Consider the following 24253-nt stretch of genomic DNA (forward strand, 5'->3'; position numbering starts at 1 on the left):
ATGTTCTAGCTGCAAAACTCCAGCTAGATGAATTAAGATTTTTTTTTTTATTGTTTCTCTTGCTTATTCGAGGGTGATATAGTTTAAATTATTATCATTACATTTATACAAATCTTTTCTGATATGAATGTGTATTTCAATACAGAAAATGGATGCAAAATGAAATAGAGCTGCGCTTCACTCCTGATATGCTTGTGTTTTACCACTGTGCATGTCTAGACAAGCAGCTGCAATGAGAGCAGATTTGTTCGTGTACTTTCCTTTATTCTATGTTACAGCCAGCGAATACTCTGCTCATCAGTAGAATGTTTGATTTTGCACATAATAAACATACAGCAACTTAACACGGTGACACTCTGAGCAGTTACTATCTTGTTAATGAGGAGATCACTGTGCCATCATAGATAAGTATCCCTTTGAAACATTTCCATTGAGTCTGCTTCTGACCTTACTTCCCTCACCATTCATGGGCTTAATTGATTCTTATGGACATTCAAGGATGTGCAAGGGCATAATTTCCACTGGGGATCAGAAGGATTTATTATTTTCCCCCTTCAGTTTGATTGTTTCAGCTTGATTTTCTTACAAAAGGAACATTGTTCTCTTCCAGCTACCATGGTCCAGATGAGGGAAGATCTAAAAAAAATTCTGCAGATCTAAAAATGTTGATACACTTAGCTGACTTCAGTTATTACCTTGTGCTCTGGGCTATGATCTTTACAAGCAGCAGTGAGTGGTACAGTCAGGATGTTATGCCCGTGGGCACCATACCTCATTGGTTAAGGTTGCTGGGGCTGTATGTAGCCTGAAAGGAATACCTGCAGACATCACTGAGGCCTCAAAAAAGTATGGCCAAATTTGCTTTTCAGATTAAGAACAAGTCCTCCAACCTGAATGACCATATGGGTCGCTTGTCCCCACCCTCTGATACGATCCATAAGAGTGTCTCCTGGAATAGCTCCCCAACACCGCCAGGTGTACCAGACTTCCATCAACATGCGGTTAAGCTCATGGAACAGTCTCTGTTTGGTTAGGTTTAGGCACAAAAAATTCTTGCCTTGGTTTAAGGAAAGTTCATGGTTTAAGTAAAAATTACCACAGCCACTAGAGGCTGCCTAACAACATAAAACAGAGGACAGTCTCACACACGCACAACCAATAAATAAAGAGCACTGGATACATGTTGCAGCTATAACCTGCAAAGGAATGTGTAGTTAAAAGCAAGTATATCCAGTATCTAATCCATCCAACAGATGGGTTCAAAGCCAAAACTGTCAACCTCTTGGTGGCTCTAGCTGAAAAGTTAACGGATCGCAAAAGTAATTGGGAGTCATTGTCTGGGGAACATTAATGTCTGTGCAGAGATATATGGCAATCCAGCCAATAATTGTTGAAATAGGACACCAATCCACCAACTGACAGCCTAAGATTGCCATTCCTAAAAAGTAAAACTGTTCAGTATTTTTTTAATTTTTATTCTAGCTTGTTCAGAATCATTGATTTGGACAGCAGTAACACCACGAGATCCTATCATCACTATGTGTTTCAGCTGAAAGCTGATAAATGATAAATGTCATGAATTATCATCCAATCCAAAGGAGCACAACTATTTACACACCTCAGCAGATCATCTCACATAACAATAAAAAAGGATGTATGGTGCACTTGAAGGAAATGTTGCATGGCGATATAACAATGCTTAGCAGAGGCAATCTTATCTAACTAGAATCTTTATGGACTCTTTATATGGGAATTGCTGCTTTCTTCTTTCCCGGGCACACTGCAGAGTATGCTAATCATTTCAGTCTAAAACAAGCGCGAGGTTTCCATTCCCCCTCAGTGATGCTTGCTTCCTCTGTTTCACAGAAAGACCCTCAGAGAGGCTCATGTCACCTCCCTCAGCAGATGGCTGGGGCAAACGCAGAATGACAAGCCTCGATTTCACTGATGCTTAAAACATGATTTCACCTACTGCTGGAAAACAATTTGAATCTTTAACCTATTTTCACACCGGGGCTTGCATACTGAGCAGACTTTCCTCATCAAAGGCTCAGAAGAAGTCTGAGACTCTTCATGCAACTTCTCTGTAAGATTTTTTTTTTTTTTTTTCTCAAATCCTTGCCCTAAAATAAATTTCACTACAGTTGCAATAAATGGAAACATGATGAAACACATACTGGAAAGAACATTTTGTTGGCTCAAATTCAATACCATTTATCTTGCTCTGTTGTCACTCAGATGCAACTCTGTAGTGGTGTTGTTTTTAGATAAGCAGCCCTGAGAACTATGCTCCACAGGCTTGCATCATTGTGTAGTTGTTGTAAGGCTGTCTTGTCAGTCTTGTAGAGTAAGCCTGACTCCCACTTGCTCACAGCAGGAGTGCTCTCTAGCAACAGCAGACAATTTGACTGTGGTGGCATGTTTCATGATCCCATAGACTTTGAAGGTGAAAAGATGCTGCGGGGAGGTTTTATTTGTTCACTTGTTTGTTTGTTTGGGTGTGTGAGTGTGTCAGACAGCACACAGATGGGACTTGTTTAATATTTACAGTCAGAAAAACATATATTGCATATTTCAAAGTCTATAGCCTCTTTCAGACATGCAGGTTATTATATAAATGTGACAGAAGTTCTACATCTCATGCCTGATTAAGCATCTTTTATGCAAAAGCCAAGGTAATAGTGTTTGTTGCACTTACAACATGGCACAAGTCTAAATAAAATGCTGCCACATTAGTGGAGAAGCTACATTAGCAAAAGGTTAATTAAACAAAGTCCTGTTAAGAATAACATTGCTGCAATTAAATTGTCACTCCTAGGAAACAAAATAATTTTAGTAAACCGAACTGCTGTGAATGAGCAAACTTAAGGTGCTGAGGAGATTTCTTTTTTTTAAACTTGTGCTGTTAGGCCATTATCACGCCATCAGTCGCCCTTACTTAACTTTAAACTCTCATTCTTGCCAGCAGCTTACAGTTTGATTATCCAGCAAAAATTCAGCGTGCAAGTAAGGAGGGTGTACGTGACAGTCATAACCTATGCGTCTCGTAATTTTTTATGCATGGCTGCTTTCATAATATTGAATATAGAATTCTGCTGCCTGTCTAATAAATGATGAAACTGATGAGGAAAATCAGGGAACTCACTAGAGAGAAGCATGGGTGAGTGTTCCTCGCAGTCACAAAGGTCATTAAGTCTTCATATCAGAGCTGTAACGGTTAGTCAATTTATGGATTAGTCAATAAGTCAAAAATGAATTATTTCATTTACCTTGTTTCAATCATTTTTAAAAGAAGAAAACCCAACTATCTGAATTTTAGCTCCTTCTTTTCTCTGTTATTTATGATGGTAAAGTGAATGTTGTTGGGTTTGGACTGACGATCGTAAAATACAGGTGACTAATCAAGGAATACAATAAGGAATTTGAAGACGCCACCTTCAGCTCTTGGAAATTATATGTGGCCAAATCTATTGTTTGAGGAAAAATTTATATTATTTTAACAAATAGACAAAACCAGTAATGTTAGAGATCGAAAAAAGGGCTTATGTTTTTCAAAAGCTTTACTGTTGTGCTAATTTGTTAAGAGTGAGAGCAGATTAAGAAATGTTGGCAATGAAATTCTGTTTACTTTAATTAGTTGTTAGATGCCATGCCTCACATCCTGCGATTGCAAATCGAACTCCCATCGCAATTTGGACAAGCTACCGGTTGACTCCCTGAGTGCAGAGCCACAGAGCTGCTACTGCAGTAACAAAACCTTCATTCGCTTCCTTTTCTCAACTCTTCCCCTCAATCAAACAGGAACTCCAAATTGTGTTAGCTTCCATTAAAAAGAAATAAAGCAGCCAGAAGCAGCTTGAGTACCTGACGTGCATGGCTGATGACTTTCTTTTTGATTTTGCAATGTGATTATCTTTTAGCAACAGCTCCATTTACATTGAGAACCCACCCACTGCACTCACATCAACATGTGCAGACACAGAGCGAATGTGTATGTGATTCCCAAGAGTGTGTGTTGCATTCCCATGCTTAATTAAGCCAACAGCTGATGGGGATTTTAAGTTCAATAGCACTTGCAGCAAAAAGAATATGAATTAGCTTGATGGTAAGGAAAAGCAGTCTCTCCTTCCATGGTAACTGTGAGGGCTAGCTGGTGAAGGACAGCTCTTAGCATTGAAGTGCCCTAATACATCTTCATAACAGAGCAGGCAGAATTGTCTTGATGACCATTGTGCCACTTTGATCTTGCATCAGTCAGGTTTATTACAGCCTGGAGACTTGCACAGCCATGTACGCAGTAACCTATCTGTGGCTAAATCTGCTCATGGACTTGTGGTAGGAGGCATGAATAGAGTGCATGTTGTCTTTTTTTTTTAATGTTTTATAAACCTGTGTTCAATGTATTGTTCACAAGAGAAGACATGCCATCTGTTGAGAGCAGGGCTGTGGTGTGTCATGACCAATTAGAGCACAAAACATGCAGCAAAATAGCTTCGATTTGGATAAACCTGAGTTATTTTTTGCATATCTGTTAAAATGTTTGTAAGTTTAAATATGAGGGAAAAAAGGTGTAACTGTATGAGCAGCTATGTAGATGAAAATGTGTTTGCAGTTAAGTTTGGGTCAGGTCCACCTCGAACACATACCCTCAAATAAAAAATAGAAAATTGAATAAGCCAACCTTAAATAAAATAATGTAAGTAAACAAATTCTAACTTATAATATCGATGTATGAGCAACCCTCATCAGAAAAAAGGGGCAAAGAATTCAGATATGATTTAAACTTTTGTATTTAGTTATCTATGTTTCTTTGATTATAACTGAAGTCCTGTAATCTTACGTGAGGACAAGGGCTCGCATAATAATCTTTAAAAAAAATTGATTCGTAAAATTGACCAATTTTTGTTTGGATACAAATACACAAAGGTCCCAATGAACCTGCCACAGATTAGTATGAAAGCCAAATTAAACCATTCAGAGTCTCCGCTGATCTGCAGTGTTTGCTGTATTGTTTGCTAAATTGTCTGGATGAAGCAAAACCAAAAATGACTGTAAATGCAACACAGCCTTGTATAGATGTTGCAGCAGCACTCCCTCATCTCTCAGCTGCCTCAGCTTCTTCCTAATACATAGCCATGTTTTGTGGTAGAAACTGTGGGTGTGTACCCAAAATGCATTTGTGTATACTTTGTGTCTGTGCAGTTTCGCAGCATACAACTGTCACTCTAAGTCTGTGTGTCGATAGTTGATACTCGCCTCCTCTGAAGTTTGGCCATCAAGCCTGACTGAGTCCATCTGCCACCTGGCGGTTACACCATTGGCTATAATGTCTTTCTACCACGAGCCAGAGAAGACACATCCCACTCCTGCTGTTTGTCTTCCAGGTTGTGGCAGTGATGCTGTTTTAATGGATGGTAAAGTGTACTTCAGCTGACATTAGGAGGCATGTAATGTTTTAGGGCACCTATCTTTTCATACTCCTTGGCTTCCATCTCCACATATTTCTATTACCCCCATTCAAATTCTGGCTAATGAAGATCTTTTAGCACTTAACCTGACTGATGGGAAATGTACCCACGGGACAGCAGCTGAATCAAACGACTCCCCAAGTATGGATCTAATGCTGGTGAGTAGGAAAAAGTATGTCAAAAAGGAAATCCTTGCAGGTACCATGGTGATAAAAGATTAGAATAATTTAGGAAATTACTTTGAAGGCCTTGAGACAAAATTCAGCAAATCTAAGTAAGCACACATTTTACATTATTCATTCTTTTCTATTGTATGTAGTCTGAAAAATATCTGTAGAGAACTGACGGAGCCTACTGGCTGGACCAGTCAAAGAAGCATAGGTGATCTTTGTTTTGGTCTTATAAGTGAAGCAGGATCTTTCAACTGTAAGGGATTGTTCCTTTCTAAAAACTAATTTAAAAAAAAACAAAAACAAAAAAAAATAAAAACAATTTCACTGGACAAGTTAGAGTGTTTTCTTTTGTTCTGGTTTGTAAATCAAAAGTAAAAACCAACCAAAGGTATAGAAACCTCAAAACACAGGGCCTGGCAGGTCTTGCGTTATCATTTCAATACTTCAAGGTAGTCTTTTGTCAAAGACAGGACTGTGGAGCATAATACCAGACTCAACATGTATGACCTTGATTTGAGCAGTTCTGTATAATTCAAAGTCTTCTCTCCTCAGCGGGGCTGTGAAAGAGATGCATGTAAATGATAGATGACTCGTCATTCATCACTGTCGTCACCTTGACACCTGGGAGGAAATAACAGCCCAGCTAGGGTGTGTCACTTCCTGTGTGCCGCTACTTTGTCTTCGCCTGAAACCATTTAGCTGCTGAGTTGAATGTCAAATACTGTACACCCACACAGACACACTTATCCATTAATGGCCAACGCCCTCATGTAAGGGGCGAGGATGCACGGATGAGCACTCACACTGTACACTTAAATTCTTTTGTCATGATTAGAAAGCTGTTTTTCAGGCTCTGATGTCATTGAGCTTTTTGAATTCCAGACTCAGCAGCACAAGAGCATGAAACTCTCAAATTATACATATTATGGTTTTAAGTAAGAGTCTCAAACTTGTAATAAGTAACACTACGCTTCCTTCCTTCAGTCATAGGATGACTCAATGACTTTGGTATTCTAGCCCACTGACTACTCTACATATTAGGTGTACTCTGCCTCACATTACTGCCAAACCATTTTCAAAGCAGACTGCAGCACAGGCTTTAGATGGATTTCCTGCCTTTCAAACAGCCTTTTTTTTTAGATATTTAATTTCTGTCTGGTATGAAAAACAACTTGCTTTAGATGTTTAATTCTTCATAGTCAACTTACATACAGTAATAGCGTTACGAGATTGAACTCCTTTCAGAATCCTGCTGCTACATTCAAAGACTCCCTGTCAACACAGTTTTGAGTGTCAGCTATCGAATGCCTCTTTGACATAACAAACAACCAGATTCATGTTATTCTTTTCACAATATCCATAACAACTTATTTTCTTGTCTTTTGGATTTGATTTTTCACAACATTAATGTAACAACTCTGAGTGCTTGGATGTTGGAGCATCATATATGCATCACCAGTTTTGGAAAAAGGTTCCCAACTGCATTACCACATCATGATAAAGCCCCACTGCGATGTGTATATTGTGATGGATCACCCATCTCAAGAAGTGTCAAGTCACTGCTGGTTGATTTTCTTGCCGCACTGAAATGACGTGAAATTAATGGTTGAGTAGAAGGTTAGGAATCAATCTTAAAAGTTATGGTGTGCTTTGAAAAATGTTCAGCAGCTAAGTATACACTTACTTGTACTTAATATGAAAAAGCATGCATAACCACCAGTAAGGTGGGGAACACAGTTTGACTTACTGCTGTTGCACAAACTGATGTTTTAGATTTTTGCTGGTCAGTTGTCTGGTTGGTAGGTAATTTAAAAGTACTGTAATGAGTTAATTCTAATAAGGGGTATCTTAAGATGATTGGGACATGATTACAGTGACTTCGATGTCTGCTTATTTCACATTAAACATTAAAACAACATTTTCAATTGGATCTGATGTAACATGGATGGAGGTTTCATAATAAGGCTGTTTATTTGACGTCATTTTTTTAAGGCTTAATTTTCTAAAACAGCTCGGCTGCAGTTTCTATCAAATATGACTCAAACAGGAGAACTCAAAATAATGCTTTCATCAGACTCTTTTCAGAGGTGCATTTGCAACAGAAGGGAGGCGTATGTGATGTATTGTATGCTCATGTTCAATGCAGAGAAAGAACAGGTCACCCAGTGCACCGGTGTGACTCCATGACGTGTTTTAGGGCTACAGAGGAGCTTTACAGCACAGAAGAATAAGCTGTATCAGACCTCTTATTTGGTAGCAGTAAGAAAAATATAGACTATTACTAGACTTATCTTTTAAGTGCAAGCAAAAAGGCAACACTTTGTTCTTTGAACAATATTTTATTTTATTGACTACACTTGGTACTGACTGCAGACTTATGCGAATGGCAGTGCCAGGAGTGAGTGGGTCAGATGCTGAGTCATGTCCTCTTTCATCCTCACTCTTTGCAATCCCTCTCTACTGACAGCTGCCCAAGAAATGAACAAGTGTGCCTTTGCTTTCTGGATGTTCAGCAGGGTGTTCAGTTCATATTTCATTCGCACATTGATTAAATCCGTAGAGGGAGGGAGCCAGACATACCTTTGACTAAAACTGTTCTCCTTCTTCCGACAGTGGAGGGTGACAATTCTGTGACCTTCACTTCTGACATCCTGGCTCACTGTCCAAGCAACCGGGTTACTGGCTCTGGCTCCTAGGAACACCACGCCATCCTTCAGCTTGACCCTGAAAAAAAACACACACACACACACAAGTTAGAAAGAAATGCTAAAATTAAATTAGATGGTACTGGAACTGTTGCCAGAGCAGCTCACAAATTTAGTTTTAGAGTCTCAGAAACACACATGGCCTCATTTAGTCGTCTTTCTTCCTCTCTGACGCACACAAACTTGTCAAAAGAAAGGAATTAAATGAGACGGTGCTTAAATTGTGTCTCACAGAGGTCACAAAACAAACACTCATGGTCTCTCTCTCCCTCTCTCTCTGTTTCTCTCTCTGTTTCTCTCTCTCACTCACTGACATTCAACTAGGTGCATGAACCAAAAAAATGGAAGACAGTAATAGATTCATTAAAAACATGCTTTATTAATGTAAAAGCACAAAACTGGAGCAAAAACAGAAGATAAAGTTTGTAGTTAAGTCTTGGAAAACTAGACTTCTCTAACAAAATGTGATTGACAAAAGGAATCTTTTGGAATGGATCTTATCCATTTCATACAGCACACACATTATGTTAAAGAGAAGAAGATTAAAAAGTTTTAATATTTCTCCAGGAAAGTGAATCTGGCAGGTACAGGCCAAATTATTTCATTAGCAGCAACGAAACTTAGCATCAGGACAACAGATGGCATGCTGGCTGAACTGAAACAATCCGAATCAGGGGATAGGGAGTTCAAATTAACCCCTGTGAAAGTTTGTTTATCACAGTGAGTGTACTAATTGAATGAAGGAGTAGCCTTACATAACAAGTCCCGCTGTACAGCCTGTAATATCCCAAAATTAAAAGCAAACAAACGAAAAAAAAAAAAAGGCAGGAAGCTCCATTTCAGATTTTGGTCATGTTCGCCCACACCTGGGGTTTTAAAGGACTCTAATCACTACTGCCTTCCTACCACCCCCCGCTCCGCCCTTTTTGTCCTTGTATCACTTCCATCACTCATGGTCACAGTCTGTGGGAGGCTTTACAGGTGCTGCAGAACCATGACCTCTTCCTCCTCCTACAGTAGACTGACACTGTTGCTCTCCTTCTGCTCTGTGAGATGAAATTAAGCACATGAGCTGAGTTCAGTCCTCCATTTTCCAACATGACAAATCGCTCTTGTTGAAACCACTGGTACAAATGGGGCAGAATATTTCATGTGGGGAAAAAGAAGGGAAGAGAAGGGAGATGGCAAGAAAACGCAGATCTAAAGTAAAACACCTACAGCACAAAAAAAGGTGAGCAGAAAACGTTCCTATTCAGGAAAGCATGAATGCTGGGTAATTTCTCCCCACATCAAAATAATTGGAGACTGTCTTCGTTGTGAGACTGTGAAGGACTTGTAAAAGATGAAGAAAAAAAAACGGAGCATTAATGGGGGGGGTAATGACATGACAAACCATGCAGCAGTCCTTAGAAGAGCACAGTCATTTCATCTTCCATGTTCAACCAGTCTTCTCTGATCTTATCCAGGCTGCAGGGGCAGTAATAACTGGCCTCGTGTTGGTCGTTGCTCCTGACGAGCAAAGATAAAGGCCGCTGGTGTGGAAGACGCAGACAATAACTAGGAGGAGATGACTGATTGCCCTCCTGTTTCCCAGTTGTCACCTTAGCCACGGCACAGAAATTACTACAGTCCCACAAGCAGATTCAGCACTGACAGTGGACTACGGGGGGTAACGATAATCAGCTAACAGCGACTAAACTCTATACTAAAGTATACTTTATGATGTATTGATCAAACATCAAATTCCAATGTGAGTGTAGGAATGCTTTAGGACCTGTGGAAATGCACAGCGGCTACTTCTTACTCTCCTTTTTCTGCTCTTACGCAAAAAACTTTTGCACTAGTGCTCAGGTTAATGATCAAATGATTATTTCAGTCATTTTACAAAAAACTGAAGATTTTCATGTTTATTCTGTCTCCATTTTTTGGCTGTTGGTCAGAGGAAGTGAGCAATATTACAAAAATCTCTTCTTTGGTTGTTTAGTTTAGTAGTATTTTTGGCATTTCATAGAGTAAATGATCAATCAATTAATCAATTAAATAACAAGTTGGTTGATGGATTGGATTGATCAATATTTATTTTCTTTCTCTCTTTCTTTCTTTCTTTCTTTCTTTCCTTCTTTCTTATCTAAATACGCTCCTCTGTTTTACATCTGTCTAATCCTTCTCTCTAACTCTGTGTTCCTTCCCTCCTACATCATACTCGCTGTATTTCTCTCACACTTGTGCGCAACTTGACACACAAACCCGAGCTATAACCAACATGTGAGGGGGCTAAATTAACAAATGGCATTTTGTAAATGAGATTGGTTTGGCTAATATGATTTCTGGTGCAGCAGTATGAGAGGGTGCGGGGGATGGGGGGTGGGGGAGGCAATAAAGGAAAGCAATTTGAAGGGAGCGCCCCCTTTCACATGCATCAGCACATGAAGCTGCCTCATTAATTCCATGAAGCCCTGCATCAGTGGGATGAGTATTTACAGATGAGATGCGGCAATTCCTGATTGATGCTCAGAAATGACACCCCTGGATGGCCACTGCCCAAATAACATGTCAACACACCTTGCACCCTGACATGCCTCTTGCACGCTGAATGAAATGCCCCGTGCACATTAATATTAATGTTCTTTATACAGCAGGAAATTACACGGAATACAAACAATTCTGAATAACTTGAAGACTGTGTGAGACTGGGTTTTTTTGTGCTAGCAACAAAAATTTCGACACTATACAGTGTAGACTTTAAACTACCAGTGTATGAAGATAACAACAATAAAGTAACAAGTTATCAAACAAATTTAACAGTTTTAACAGATTTAAACAAGACTTAGAGTCTACAGTCGTGCTAGCAGCTCTGTGAGGCTGTACACAGGCACAGTAGTGCTTTGAGTTGAATGCTACTGTCAGCATGCTGATATTCTCACAGTTACAATGCTTACATGTTGGATTTACTAGTAGTTCACTGTCTCAGTTTAGAGTGTGGCATGCTAACATTTGCTAATTAGAGCTAAGCACAAGCACATCTGAGGCTGATGGGAGTGTCATTAGTTTTGAATTAGCAGGTATTTGGTCATAAATCAAAATGTTGGGGATGATGGTGCTAAATGAAAAGTTAAGGGTTCACCAAAGTGATTACCAGTAATCCTGAGGGGTCTCTGAATGTGTTTACCCAATTTCATGGCATTCCATCCAAGACATTTCACTCAAAACCACAAATCTGAACCTAATGGTGCAGCTATGAATTCAGGGGAACACCAAAGGCATTAGTATTCATCCTTGGGGCTCCATAGATGTCTATACTATATTTCATGGCAATCCATCTTACAATTGAGATTTTTCAGTTTGGGTACACATAGTGGACTGACAGACAGAACAACATTGTAATCTCTAGAACCATAAAAGACGTTGTACTTTCTTCATCCCATCTAAGGGTCCCTGACGACAAAGACTTTGCCAACCAAGTAGTGCCTGAAAACTGTTGTGTCCATTTTCAATTCAATATATAGCTCACTATACTGTGCATGCACAATGTAAAACAAAATGAGAGAAAAAATAGGTTAAGATAAGATAGGTCTATATTAGTCCTGCAGAGGGAAAATTTGCAAATATAAGTATCGACAGTTGAGATGAGAGTAATAATATACCTGGACTATTATTACTTATGTATTAACCTATAAGCAGGCTTGTTATGTTGTAATTGTTCAAGGTGAAGCTAAGTTCTTTGGTAATCGTATATATAAAAGCTGGTCATATGTTTGTCATGAAAAGAAAAATATATATAGAGTTACTAGTAAATAGCTGTCAGAGGAATGTAGTGGAGTAAAAAGTCCAATATCTCCCGTTCAGTCTACTGGAGTAGAAGTGTAAAGTAGTAGAAAATGGAAATATTCAAGTAAAGTTAAAGCACTTCATAATTTTACCTAAGTACTGCACTTCAGTGAATGTACTTCACCTTCCACCACTGTCGTGTGAATAGTGAATAAGTGAAAAGTGACAGTGCTAAACTTATTATACGTCAACTCCTCGGGACCACATTAGAGGTTGGAGAGTAAGAAATATATTCAGGAGCCAATTGCAGACATGCTTTAAAAGCACTCAGTACAGTATTAAATTCAGTTCTAAAAGGCAAAGGTAGCCATTATCATGATGTTAAAATTGAGAGTCTTTGGCTGAGCCACTCTTCAAGGCTCAGACGGGTGAACAGAAAGGTACAGGAGCCAAGACAAGGTGTGACAAATCTATGTATAAGAGATTTTAGAGTTTTTTGCAATGATAAAAATGACCAACTCTTTGGTAATTTATTGGAAAATAAGTATTATATAGTTGGAATTTAGTTCACACAAAACTGGGGCAGGACAGATTTGTATTGCACTTGAGAACAAATGAAAAGCAGGAGGCGGAGGCAGCACACCTTTCTGAGAAAACAACTGCACCCAATGTCTGTGGACCCTATTATAATAATGACTGGATAGCATTCATGGAAAAAGGGCAAAATTACAGGAACGATGCATTACGTGCTGTCTTTCAAAAACATGTTTCTTATGTGACTGTTAAATGGGGCTCTCTTGGTTGCCACAACAATAAGTGAAGATGAGGGGAAAAAAAACCTTAAGACTGAAGAGGGGAAGAACAAACAAGAGGGTGGTGTGTTTCATGGAAAGCTAAAGAAGGGGATGTCATGTAAAGGTCTTTGTGGTTATATGTTTTTACTTGAAACTTGGCTGAAATGTGATGCACCTGCTGTCCTCATTGAAATGGCCCCCTCAGTCTGTGACTTCCCCTATTCTTTTAGACGGGATAAAAGAGGAGGAGGGTTAGCTACTATTGCTTCTGAGGCCCTTTGACTGCACACTTGTCCCCTTTTAGTTTGTTTGAATATCTCTGTACTTTTTTCAAATGTCAGTCATCCGTAATAGAATTACTGTATATAGAGCAAAAAAGTTGGTTTTTGTTTTATTAATCTATCAAAAGATTTTACACATAAGTTTTACACAATGTGTCTACAGACCACAATCCTAGCCATACTTTAGACCTGGTAGTTAGTAAGGAGCTAAATACTGAAATGTCATTAATTAGAGCTGTTGGGCTGACCGATTGTGAACATCATTGTTACATTGAATTGTTACACTGAATTTACATTACTGCATTAAATTTATTATGTCTGTGACCATGCCCCAGTCAATGCTAAACTCTACAGAAAATCTCTTCAGAAAAATCTCCTGAAACATTTTATTATGTTGTCTATACAAATTCTCCCTTCATCTCTTGACTCCCTAGTAAATTAAGTTAATACAAAAGTACAAACAACAATTGATCTTGTTGTACCACAAAAAACAACAACAAAACAAAACAAAAAACAGTTGGATAAGCCACTGTGGAAGTTAAAATAAATAAAATAAAATCGTTAAAAAACTGAGTGTAGAAAAAATATCTCCAGATCCACTATCATATGTTACCACCTTTCAGAAGATTATAGGGCGCTGAAATCGCTGAGTCCTTTTTTACAACCATTGCCCGCCTGATAGATCCTGATAGACTGATGATTTTTTTTCTCAAACAATAAGTAGAGCAAAATATTGTCCTATTTCACAAATAAGATAACAACAGTTAGAATGAATATTAATCAAACAAGGTTGTATTATAGTTTAGACAGTCCCAAGCACTTTAATAATATCTTGCTATATCTATATCTTTTACTCTTGTGAAGACAGAGGTAATTAGTAAGGTGGTCTGAGTTAAAACATTTGTTTTTTCTTTTTTTTAAGTTTTTGACTGCCTTTCAGAGGAATTGTTTTCCTAATATTTGGGGCAAAAGTCTGACCATAGTTTTAAAACTCACATTAAAAATATAACTCAAGGATGAACTGATTAGAATTTGGTGGTCACAGGTTAACTCAAGAATTCATATGCTAATTATGACAAATGTCTAATAGGATAAAATGATGAAGTGATGACATTTTATATCCAAATGGTCAAAAGCCAGCTTCACTGTGATATCATAATTTTCTGCAAAAACACTTCTGGCCATTATTCAGGAACAGAAGGGGAGATTGCGATCATATTTCCTGCTACTTGACTAGTTGGCAGACACATACAACCACATGGGGCTAATTCTAGTTAGATATGTACCTAGTAAATCCCTCAGATCCTCTGCAGCTGGCCTTCTAGTTGTCCAAAGAATTTCAACAAAAACACATGGGGAGTCAGCCTTTAGTCACTGTGGCCTTCGTCTCAGGAACAGTCTGCTTTTAAGAGAAACCTGAGACATATTTTTAGCCTGGCTTCCATTTAAGGTGCTTTGTGGTAAATTTAAGTCATCTTATATAAATTCTATTTATTGTTTTCTATTTTAGTTTTTACCTTTTTGTCCATGCTACATGTTTGTATGAAAGTTATTTAAATAAAAGTGTTATTTAAATAAAGTTGAGCTGAGTTGAGCTGGTGAACACAGGCATGGAAGAATGGCTTGGTGTTAAAGGTGTTTGAGCAGAAAGAGGTGGTGGTTTACGGAGAGCTTTTATTAGAAAAGACAGGTGTTGTATCATGGTGTATGAAAAAAGACAGATGGGGATGGAGGAAAACAGTCAAGAGAGAAGAGGAGTTGAAAAGACGGCTTTATTGGTTAAGAGGCTAGACTAACAGCTTGTAGTCAGCTCTGGCATTTGCTGCCTGTTTTTGTTTTATATTTTGAAGAATAAGAAAAGGATGTATGTCAGTGGCATCGTCAGGAGCCCATTTGCAAGGTTATTTCCCCCACTAAGCATTAAGTTAAAATAACAACAATAAAACTGAGAAGGAATGGGAGGAAAATGGTTCTCTCCATTGGCATCCAGGTAATAAAAAATCATTACTGAAGATGGAGACTTAGAACACACACACACACACACACACACACACCTTGGTCGGTGTCTGCATCTGATATAATGTTAACTCATTGGGCCAGAGTGGGATAGTGGACAAAGCTAACCTTTAGTGGAGATAAATGAAAGCGAGAACAATTGCTGTGATAGCAGCTGCACCACAAAGAAACCACTTTTGGTTCCTCCATCATAGAGTGGTGCCCTCAAAGGGAGCGCCATATGGAGAAAAGCTGTAATACAGATGAGTCACAGTACATTCATATATAACCTTCACCCAACTTCTAAGGCATCATTAACTAATCCCACTGAAAAGCTTGAAACCACTGAAAGAAAAAGCCCCTTAGCTCACAAATTGGCCTGGTGGTTAGTTAGATAAATGTGAAACATGCAATAACTCATGGTTTAGCATATTTTCCAAATTAATTTCAAAAAGGTAGTTTAGATGAATTCAATTTACTGGCAGCAGCAGCAATTGGCCAAATCACATTGAGCTACTTTAGCTGGCCTGTGTCCCTTAATTCTCGAACACCTGCAGCTAAATCCAGTTATGAAATAAACACTCAAGCTGTTGGGCTTGCTTTATGTTCTCTCCCTCCCACTCTATTCCTCTTGCTCAAAAACAAAATAATCTCCATCACCTCGGGGTAAAATTAAATTAGATAGTAGCCAATGACAAGTGAACCAGGCTGGGAGCTGGTTCAATAAATTAGGAAGGTGAAACAGGGCTGTGCTGGAGATGCTCTGAGTCAATTAGCAGAGGAATAGTTGTCGGTGAAGTGTTTTTAGGGGCGAGCGGACACAGGCAGATGTGGAGATAAAGAGAGAGCTAATTCCATTAATGAGTTTGATGCTGTTCTTCCCATTATCTGAGCTAGTTAAAAGTGCTGGTGCGTGGCAACACTGCGAACAGAGGACAAGATCAACACTATCAGATAAAGACGCTCACCAGACAAAGCTCATCTCCACCCATGCATTCTGCCGCATTTCTCTCCATTTCACCCTTTCGTCTCACTTTCAGCACATCTTTTTTCCTACCTCCCTGTGTCAGTCTCTATCTTTTCCCTCTTAAACATGTTGCCTCCTTTACTCTACATACACAAGCAAGCCTTTCTCATATCGCTCTCTATCTTCCTCCTTCACCAGAGCTCATTGTCTAGCTTTTAGACAGTTTTTTATTTCTAAAAGGAACCAGAGATCCTGCACACTGACTAGCACTCTAGTTCCCTTTATTCAATTGTTTAATTTTGGCTGGCAAACCTTCATCAGGTAATTTGAGGGTCTACCAACTAAAATTAGCTTAAGTACGAACAAGTGAATGGAGTTTTGAAAGTTTCTAGTCACACTAACAATGAGGCTCAGGGACCAGCTGGTCCACTGCCTATCAACAAGCATATCAAAGACTTGATGATTTGCCATGAAACCTGGTATAGGCATTCATGGTCCTCAGAGGATGAATCCCTCTGACTTTTGTGTGCCCCTGACTATTCCTCCATTGTTAGTTCACAGTAAAATGTGTTGACAAGTGTTTGATGTATTGATGGTGTAGACATTCATGTTTTTTGTGCACACAGTTTGGTTTTCTTTACAATGAGCTCTGTCATGTCACAGAGATGCTAGCATGGCATTGGACTTAGTCCTGCTTATTTTCTATAAAGCCCCACTGTCCTTCTGCTATCCTTTATAATTCTCACTACTGTATGTGCTTGAGAAAAAAAAATCAATGAACAAATCCATTAACTTTTAATTTTCAAAGCAAGCTGAAAATACAGGGAATGGACACACCGTTGACACCTATCCGGTGCAATCTAGTACAATAGTCTTGCAACAAATACTACTTTGTAGTCAAACTGTTACCGTCTGTGGTACTTTGCTGAACTTCCTCAAAGAGGAATCTCAGGCTTTAAAATTCTCACTTTTTACCTAGACATAAAGGAGGATCGGAGGAATGATTTGTGATGTATATATTGAAGTATCATCACCCACCATCACCTTCATCCACTCCCTCTAATTTCCTCTGGATGTGGCTGGAAAAGTGCTGTTGGAAAATGAAGCCTTATGAGGCTTATCCTGTCTTTCACTTTGCCCTTGTGAAATGTCAATTTCACTCCTTGCTGCCATTGACCGCCTCCTCAGCTCTCCATTCTTCACAGATCAATATTTGTGTGATCCAAACCAGACAGTGAATGGATGGGCAATGGAGCTGTAAAGGGTTAAAAGCTACACATCTATCAAGGGACAAAGATGATCAAAGGGAGTGCCCCTTAAAGTGCTACTTAGTCATTTCAACCTGGAGTGGATTGTATTGAGTGCTACTTAACTGAGAAGATGCTGACTGTCACCAAACACTGGACATGTTTACAGTCAGGTAGCTACACAATGAACTGTGCTGTCCAAGAAAAGACTAAAAAAAAAACAGTAGATGCTTTTCACACAGAGGAGAGGAGTTGACTGCCTTCAGGCAAAGTCTCTCTTCATCTATGTCTGGATTCCTGAAAAACACACAGTGGTGTGGTGTGGTGATGTCTCATCTAACATCTAACATCTCACATCTCCTTCACAGTCTTTTTTTAATTAAAAGGAAAAGCAGGCAGATGACTGACATGCGGAGCTCGGACCTGAGTTCTGGGAACAAACTCGTGCCTTTTACAAAAAGGAGAAGAAATAACTGTCAGAGGAGTGAGGCTGACTTCAAATGAGAAGAGGTTCAAAATATGTGCTGGCCATAGCCTCATGACATGAACGAATCCATGACAGATCAAGAGCAATCATATGGGCAGGAACACTGAGAAATGAATTCGAGTCGAATTCAGAGCAGCCCCTGAGCTTCACTGAGGAGAGGAATATTTCATTTGAAAACCTGGGTAAGGTTATATCTTAAATGCATCTTAGTGCTGAGAAAATCATTATTTTACTGTCAATAAATAACAAATATAATTTGGATCCCAAAGAAGTATCAGTATATACAGTCACAATGACTAGCTTTATTCTTCCACTCATTCAGTGAGTGATCGACAGCTGAACAATAAACAACACCCATAGTGCTATAACTGAGGAAATTAAAAAAAAGGAAAACAGAGCCCTTGTTCTGCTGAATCGCAAATTATCACTTCAGCGGTGGATTTCAGTGTTATGTTATATCAAGAGTTTCACATAAAAAATAACAAATTCATCTGACACCGGCCTCATATTATTGAACAAATGAGGCTAATGGAATCCTTAAAACATAATTTTGTAAGTAACAGCCTCAGGAATGCTATTATAATATGATGACGAGATGGCACTAATGTGGAGCCCGTTTCTGCATAATGCATTGCTGCTGTTCTTGGACCAGAATGCAACACATACATGAGCCATCACAGAGGGGGGTGTAAGATGTAATTAAGGCATTATTTTCTTAAAAATGGGAGACACAGGAAGAGAACGAGACCAAAAATAATGGGAAATGAAATTGCTGCTCATAAAAAGTTAAATTTATCAAAGCCAACAGCTTAGAGCAGTCAGTGACTTTGTTTTCTTTAATCTGCCCCAAGCTCTCATTATCGCCTTATGTCACATTATAAGCTTTTTTCTAAACGTGTAAAGGAAAAAAATGTCAAAGGAAAAGGCAACAAAGGCGGCATGATATTCTGAATAAAGAAACAGGCTGGATGTGGGTGGGTATTGACTGAAATGACAAGGAGGTCCGTGTGTGTGCAGCGACTGTGAACATGAAAGCAGGCCAACGGGATGATGACACTGAGGGGCATGACAACGCAACACCCACTGTGGCCAAATGCTAGTCACCTCCAGTAAATCACAGCCTGGCTTGCCTCACAAGACAAGACTCAAAATGTAAAATTCAAGAACATTACCAATCTAGTGCCCTACATGCTGGCTATTTCGACCCTCATTTGAGTCACAGGATTTGTAGAGCAAGCACGGGATTTCAGATTAACAAAAATTTGTGTCACGATGGTTTTCCTTTTTATTTTTCATGTTTGCATTAATGTACACCAAGCAGTGTACTAAAAACTTCCAATTTTTCATTTGCTTTAATGCTGGATTTCAGGAACTCACGACCAGTGCTGCTGTAGATTAGCTGAAGGAATGAGGTCATGTTGTAGCAGACAGAAGCTTGATCCCCTTGGCTGCCATTTGAGTGGAAGCCTAGCCAGTTAAATAGGGGATAGGGAAAACACAGCAGACACTACTTCCAGTAAAACCTATTTGACATAAGGTTGCATCCAGGGGATGAAAAATTAGACTTTGCATTGGCTGTGTTGGTTTGGACGGATGATCCAGGACTGATCCAATATTTGGATGGACACAGAAGGGGGCCAAGCAGTATAATCTCAGCATGTAGTGGGACAGATTATGGCAAGTTGGTAAACCTGATGTAGGAAGGGTTATCCAGATTAATTAACACTGATGCTGTCAGTGGGTGCAGCAACTGGGCACTTACAGTGGCACTGCAGCGAGTAGTCAAGTCAATTCTTTTTAAGGAGACCAGAACCAGAAATTCATCTCAAAAGGCTCAATGCACAAAGTGTACAGCATATGACATCCTTTACACCCTCTGTTCAGATAAGATGGTTTCCAATTAACTTCAACTTGACAGATGAGGAATTTTAATTTAACTTATTAACTGATGAACATTTACTTTTAAACCATGCTAGTGCTATGGCCAGTGTTGTGCAGGTTCACACTTCACAAGAGCTAGCTCAAAATTCAGTTCACCCAGATTAAAATGAACTAGGTCATGTCTAAAGTTAACAATTTTTAATTTTGAACAAAGTTGACAGTTCCAAAAGATAAACTAGATCATGTCTTGTATTTTTTTTTTATTTTTATTTTTTAAATGAGCTGCTCTTAGCTAGTCTTTTTCAGTAGAACCTCCTCCTACCCATCCAAACCCAGCCCCTGATCATTGCCACATTACTGTACACTACTACAGAGTCACACACAGAGATACATTTTTAAAGCCAAGAAAAACTGTGATATGTTTTACCACTTAAACAATGAGCAGGAGCAAAAAGCAAAAAGCAGGACGACTCAAACAGATTGGTTTACAAATGTAATTAAGCTCTATGTACATTAAGATAATATTTCCATTGTATCTACAGTATAGCTTTGCTGTACCTCTTTTTTCACTTTCTGCATAATAAAAAAAAATTATATAAAGCTGAATTAAATTTTTTAAATCAATCTGTTTTGAGTTATGGTTGTAGTAGTAAAAGTTCTAAAACGTATACTGGCTTATGCACTACTGAAGGCTGTATTGTTTGAGTTGCCAGCTCTAGCCATGCTGGACGCATGCTGGGTGCTGCTAATTCTTGGGTGCCACTGTTAAACATGTTCTTCTTCATCTGATGTTTTTTGGCAGTTGGCAAACAGCTTTTTGGTGCCACCAGAAATCAAGGGAGTGTTGATTATTGTCAGTGATAGTTTTAACAAATCCTATGAACAAATGCTGTACAGTTGTAAAAATAAAGACAATCCCAATACAAGCGTATAGGTATTGTATTACAATTGCATGATATTTGATAGTCTACTTTGGCGTCCATACAATGACATTATGATGATGAAAGTTTTAGTTAAAAATGACAGGAAATTTACAGTACTGTCAGAAAACTGCTTTTGCAGCTTGCACAACAAGGAGAGGAGGAACACAAATTCATAATTACCATATGTATGCAAATTACAACAATCCGAAGCCATTACTGAAACAATTAATCTTTGGCAATTGCTAAAACATTTTAATCATGATCGTTACAAATGGTTGACTATTCATTATGCCCTCTAATTAGATCATAAATTGTATGAATACACTGTTGTGGGAGGTTTTGAAGGATGTGTCATGCTGGGGACAAACACAAAAGCCAGCCAGGACTGATGAAGGCTGCTGCTTTATTGGCGCTGAGAGGCAAGGCTGCTGAGAAGGGATTAAATGCACGTTCTCTCTTGACTTCATCTGTGAGTGATTTATTGACTCAGTAACTATGGGTTTGAGCCTGCAGATGTCTGGTCAGGTGACGCAGGTGATCAGGATAAGGGGTCAAATGTTACAGTATGTCATTCAGCTGTCCTGTCATGGTGGTCTATCAGTATTCCTGTTGCCACTGATGAAATGCTACCTGCTGGTGTAAGTGAGCTGAGTGAGCCCTGGTAACAATAGGTACATTCGTGGTCGAAATGTGTTACTGTATTTGTCAATGTTGTGAGCCACGGAAAGGCAGTACAGTAAGTGCTGGAGTGGCAACGTGACAAGAGGGATGACAGCCACCATGCCAACCCAACATTTCAGACAATGTCTGAAAACTGTCACAATAGTGTCACAAAATGTTTGCACAAAGTGAGAGCGAGAATTGGCTCCTGCTGGGAAATCCAAAATTCCAGAAATAAAATAAAGTCCATCTTGGTTTCATTCATAGTTCCAAGTTTGTGTTCAGATGAAGTATCAGCTATCCAGAGACCAAATCAAGCATTTCTCTGAAATGTCCACACACTCTCCTCTGCATTTTTGCCATATGCAGATTATTGCACAACTCACAAGTGAAATTGCAGGTAAATCAATTCAGGTCTGATCTGTAAAAGCTGGCATGTCAACCAGTACATTAGCCCCATTTGCACTCCATTATTTGCACCAGTGGGCACTGCTGAACAGACACCATCAGCAGGCTCCACTACATACAGGGGGAAAAAAACCAAGTCTCTATACTCATCTAGGCAGGGGGTAGAATTTGTGTGTGAGGAATGAGGAATGTGAAAGGTGTGATTGTGATGGAGAGAAAGAGAGGCAATCAAAGAGAAGAGAGAGGACTGATTTAGGGGTTGAATACTTGACTTTGATGAGGGCCTGGACAGAAAAACAACAGATAATCTTTGCTAGCTGCTGTGATTTTAGGATACAAAAAAGTAAGAAAGAGAGACTGTTTGTTTGAATGATTGTTTTTGAGTAAAATGCTACCTTGCCTCTCTCCTTGCAAGCTGGAAACAGAAATCTTGACAATCAAGCAGATTTTTGTTTATTTTGCAAAATGGATCTCTGTTATCAGTCATCAGGAACAATGTCTCTTTTCTTTCCCTCAGCATCTCGAACTTATTATTTTTCTCCCACTTTCCCTCTCAGGGACCTGATCAGAGTGAAACTCAGTAGATCTATGAAGAACAACAAAGCTTCCTCATCACTTAAGTAAATAATATCTTTTTTTTTCTTTTTTCTGCAGGAGCAAAGTCAAGCTGCATGGCACATATTTGTGTCAACACAGGTTTTACATGTAGCCTGGATCCACGCAACAGTATTGGAGTCACTTACTCCAATATGGTGGGACTGATATAAAAATTACCAGCATGAAAAGAATTGTTCACAGAAACATTTGGTCTTCACTGGCACCATTGATTTGCATTTAAAAAAAATGTTTTAAATACTAAAGTAAGAATTTGGATCAACTGGGTCGACCTGATGGCCAAGTGGTTAGGACGCATACTGCATAATGAACAGAATACCGCATAAGAAGGAGAAGGTTCCTGGTATGACTCCCAGGACCCTTTACTGCATGTCTTTCTCCTTTATTTCCTGTCTGTTTCCACTTCTCCTCTCCAATAAAGGCGAAAAAATGCCTACAAAAAGTAACTGAGATCAACTGATCAGACAAAAAACAGACGGTCCGAAGCAGACGGTAAACTGCAATGAAGTAAACCAAATAACATCTATATACTGCGTTAACAACCATACAAGACGAGTTTATCCTTACAAAATGGTTTCATCATGCACTGTTCATGGTGTGCATTTCAGAGAGGCTGCTGCTTTTGCAGTCGCTGGCAAGTGCATGCTTTACATCAGCAAAGGCAGGGTGAAATTTAGGGCTTATTTGCAAGCTGACCGTGGACTTCATGGCAGTCTCATAAACAGAAAAACACACATCCTCAGTTTATATGCTGAGAAAACATGGATTTGTTTTTTTTATTTTTTTTATTAGTATTATAATATTATAGGATTTCACTCCAGTCCTAGAGAACAAATATTTGCTCATAATGTGACTACCGTCTTCTTGCTTGTTCCTGTCGTCATGTCAGTGCTTCCAAGGACACCGATCACGTGAGACTGTCCTCCTGTAAGACATGAGCCCGTAGCAGCTTATTACAACCATTACCTATGTTTTATTGTTAGGTGACCTCTAGTGGCTGCAGTAATTCTGACGGGAGCAAACGAGGAAGTCAGGTGACATAGTAAGAGCAAAAAATTAGAAGGTGAGGTGGATGGACGTGTCGACAAAACACAGGACTTGAGAAACCACTGTTCATTTCCTGTTCAAGTTGTTGTTGTTTCTCCTCAACCTTGACTGCATGTTTATTATTATTACCATGATGACGAAGGTCATATAATCTGAAAGAAGTCTTTATTTTACCCCACACCACAATCTTTTCCTAAACACAACCAAGTAGTTTTCATGTCTAAACCAAACCAAGCTGAGACCGTTCCATGAGCTTAATCGCGCGTTATATGTTGTAACCATGACGACAAAGGTCTGCTAGGTTGCCCCCAGTACACTCCATGTGTTTATTATTGTAACTAAAATGACAAAGGTCTTCTTATGTGTTATGCTTTTATATTTGTAGTGAGAGTCTTACATAGATCACCTCATGTATGATTGACCTGAAGTCCTATGTGAACACGCATAAAGACCCCATACGTGCAGGACATGTCACGCCCTCCATCCACTTCTCACTTCCCCTGCAGGAGGCTGAGCGTCTCCTCAGAGTGATGCAGCAGTAAGATGGCACCAGGGGAATGTGGCGCTGCTGGTGTTTTTAACAAGGCTGACCAACTCACTTCTCCCCTGTACGTTAGTAGTGCTTATCAGCCGGCACCATGCCCTGACCACTGCTTCCACTTCACAGGGCCACCAACACCTCCACTGCCACTGGATGTTTACACTGATCCCTTCATAGAGGACTCCCTTGGGCTGCTCTCTCTGTTTGTGTATTTGTGTGTGTGTGTGTGTACACACAACTCCCCTGGGCCACAACACAGCTTGTCTGCACTGAGCCTCGTCGAGCGACAATGC

At 39.3% G+C, this 24253-nt stretch overlaps 1 protein-coding gene across 3 annotated transcripts in view; it reads right to left on the reverse strand.

Annotated features, from left to right (window-relative positions):
- Positions 1 to 24253, reverse strand: part of LOC139611625 (transmembrane protein 132C) — a 137870-nt gene that overhangs the window by 51140 nt on the left and 62477 nt on the right. For all 3 annotated transcript variants that reach the window (XM_071466450.1, XM_071466448.1, XM_071466449.1), the window contains one exon: positions 8222 to 8365. In XM_071466450.1, the coding sequence (XP_071322551.1) occupies positions 8222 to 8365 (144 nt within the window). The remainder of the gene's footprint in view (positions 1 to 8221; positions 8366 to 24253) is intronic.

The sequence above is a fragment of the Trachinotus anak genome, unplaced genomic scaffold (genome assembly GCF_046630095.1).
Source record: "Trachinotus anak isolate AG129_WGS33_773 ecotype Australia unplaced genomic scaffold, CSIRO_AGI_Tana_v1 ptg000028l, whole genome shotgun sequence".
NCBI classification, from domain to species: Eukaryota; Metazoa; Chordata; class Actinopteri; order Carangiformes; family Carangidae; genus Trachinotus; species Trachinotus anak.